General features: G+C 44.3%; 1 protein-coding gene across 1 annotated transcript in view; it reads right to left on the bottom strand.

Annotated features, from left to right (window-relative positions):
* Nucleotides 1-2,892, bottom strand: part of LOC139546549 (ephrin type-A receptor 6-like) — a 303,987-nt gene extending 301,095 nt beyond the window's left edge. Inside the window, exon 1 of the mRNA XM_071355053.1 lies at nt 2,128-2,892. Within this exon, the coding sequence (XP_071211154.1) occupies nt 2,128-2,206 (79 nt within the window). The 5' untranslated portion in view covers nt 2,207-2,892. The remainder of the gene's footprint in view (nt 1-2,127) is intronic.
* Between the last annotated feature and the right edge of the window lie 210 nt (nt 2,893-3,102).

Here is a 3,102-nt window from a genome sequence, read left to right as displayed (position 1 = left end):
AAGCAAAATAATTGTTTGGTATATTTGTCTTGGTTTAAGGATGGAAGGGTGTCTGGGCCCAGCAGCAAAGCAGGACCCAGTGAACCAAGGGATCTCCTGCCTCATTTAAAAGGATCAACCCTTTGGTTTGGGGACACTTTAAAACAATGTTACAACAATGGACTGACATTTTTCTCAGACTCTCTGAATCTCTGCAGTTTATTTCATTTAGCCAATCCTTTAATTTATCCAATCCTCCCTTTGTTTTTACCAGCCAGGCTAGAAAAAAAACTATGCAGCTCCAACAAAACTCCCACAGAAAGAACAATAACAGTGAGTACTGTAGAGGAAGCTGAAACTTGGCAGTGTTTGTGTAGTAGGGCTTAGTTAATAACTCTTTGCGTCCCTGCAGAACACCGGTGTTGGTGTGAGGGATTGTCTGACATGCTGCATTCAGCTTCTCCCAGCCAGGGAGGATGAGACTGATTGGTTTTCATTGTTCTCCTCTCAGCTGACATCAGGCCCAATTGTGCCTGTGAAATCCCCAATCTACAACGCTCACCTTCACCCGGTTCAAAGCAATATACAACATTTGACACATGGGTTTTAAAAGCAAAGAGCTGTTTGTCTGGCAGAGATAAAACATAATTCTAGAGTTGTTTTCTGATGAATTGTGACATGTGGTAAGGCCTCTAAATCCAACAACAACAGGTGAGAAATACACATCATCTGGATGCCACACATAGGCTCACACACACACACACACTCGCGCATACACACACACACACACTCGCGCATACACACAGTGCAGAGAAACAGTTTCAGAACCACGGACAGAAGCTGGAAGCAGCCTAAAACAAAATCTCAGAGGCACCTCTGAAGTCAATGTGAAAGACACCATAGGGCTGACTGGAAAGCTGACACACTACTCATCAACTCAATCATCATTCAATCTTTGATGGCAGCACAAAGACACACTGGGCTGTTATGTAGCACCTGCCTGGGAGAAGAGGGAGTAGTATCACTTTTATTGAACTGAGAGAACAATCAAATATAACCTAGGGGCCACATCCCTCTGTGTCCCTGTAGAATCAATAGAACTATTTTAAACCTGAGTGATAGCGTGTACGCACACACACACGCACACACACGCACACACACCTGAGCTTCTTTAACCACATTTGGTGGCAGAGAGACAAAGACGACACAATAGAGAAGAAAAAAAAAGATTAAACTCTAAAGGCAACATAAGGGTAATTTTATTATCTGGTGTGATTCTTATGTGGTTTGCAGTCATGCATCAGGTCAATGCAGCAGAATGGAACAGTAATGGGATCCAAAAGCCTGCTGAGGGCTCAATTCACATGACAGCATCAATCTGCCTGGATCAAGGAATCTGTCTGTATAGTTTGAAGGTATAGTATGGCCTTAAATAAATACAATTTAACCTCAGTCTTTACATAATTCAATCCAGCCACTGCATTAAAAAAATGGGATGTTTTATGTTTTTGATTGGATACTGTAAGTATTTGGTCCATTTGTAAACCTTATGTAAAACGTAATGGACGGTTGTAGTCATTGAAGGATGTAGATAGGTAACCTTAGCCTAATTGATTTGCCACCCCCGGGTTGACAACTTCTCACTCTCCTGCGTTCATAGCGTTCGTAGCGCGGGAAAGGGCTCCGTGCGTTATTTACCGGTAGGCTGTTGTCCTTCCAGTAGGCCTATTTTTTCCACACATGATAAACTGTTTAATAGCCATAGGTTCACATTATTCAAAATCAAACTGCGTGCTATTTTCAAGCAATTAAAAACGCAGACTGACACTTATTTGGAAAAGCACACGTGCTGGTTGGAATATGAATGTCGTAGCATAGAGCTCCTGACTATTATGTTATTGGCGGTGCCTACTGTAACATGTTACATGACCTATCTATAGGTTCCGGCCTATATATTGGTCAATGCAATATTTGGTTAACTGTAGCCTATTATGGCTACATTTAGGCCCGGGTGGAAACACTTGCCACAAGTGTGAATTAAAGCGCATATCAGCAGCCTTTACCCGAAAAAAAATATATATAACAAATAACTAATTTAGGCTAATATTAAACTGTTCTCCAAAATCATGCGCAGATAAAATCTCTCACCTTGATTGCCGTGGCTGGTAGGAGTGAAGAGAATCCGAAAAAATAGGAAAACGAGGCAGAGTTTTTCTCCTAAAGTCATTTCTGTACCATCCACAGGCTGCCCAGCACCGCGCCGAGCAGGAGACTATCCAAGAGAAGAAACCTGGTCACAAAGCGCCTTTAGATCCCAAGTGGAGCCGTGGGTGTCTCTCCTCTCCCCGGACCCTCCTCACATCCAGTCCCCGCTGGAGAGAGCTGACAGACGAATGTAGGCTACTGGAGGAGATCCATCGCATGATCAGGCGGAGAGCTTAGGAAGGTTGGTGAAGTTCACACCGCGGCAAAAACAAAAATCAAGACGACATTTACCAGCAGCGACCGCATTTCTAGAGCAATGCTCAAAGACAAAATACGTTGCGCTCCGTGTCGGAGCTTCCTGTATTTCACTGTTTTGACAAGAAATCTAATCAAACATTCCTCCTCGGTGCGCTATTTTATTTCCTCCTGGTTTCAGCTAAGCGTATTCGTGATTCCTTCACGCGGGAAATGGAAGACGCCAGGATGCGGCTCGTGACATACAGTTCCAAACTCCAAGTGGCGCGGTATCAGTTGTTTGGTTGGTGTGAGCGAGCGTAGTGCCGCTGTAGCCGGTTCCATGCAAGCCTGGACTGACTGCTGCAGCAGAGAACTGTGCAACTCCCGTTTACGACAGAGTACAGCTACAGAATGGCGAGACAGAGCGCATCTGTGCAGGGCGCCCGGCGCTAGAGGGTGTTAGCTGACAACACAACGGCAGTGTGCATGGCAGCCAGCAAAGTCTATGTGTGTGTGCGTGTGCGTGTATGTGTGTGCCTCTTCCAGCTGGACATCAATATTTCTGCAGGTTATTGATGACCAGTGTTGTTACCTCTATTCCAGGTAGATTTGGATTGCAAATTATCTGTGTGGGAGGAAATGTAACATAATGTGATGCATAGAGTAAATTGCAAATTAATA

The sequence above is a fragment of the Salvelinus alpinus genome, chromosome 20 (genome assembly GCF_045679555.1).
Source record: "Salvelinus alpinus chromosome 20, SLU_Salpinus.1, whole genome shotgun sequence".
NCBI lineage: Eukaryota > Metazoa > Chordata > Actinopteri > Salmoniformes > Salmonidae > Salvelinus > Salvelinus alpinus.
The sequence above is the reverse complement of the archived record's forward strand: the minus strand, read 5'-3'. Positions and strand labels throughout refer to the sequence as shown.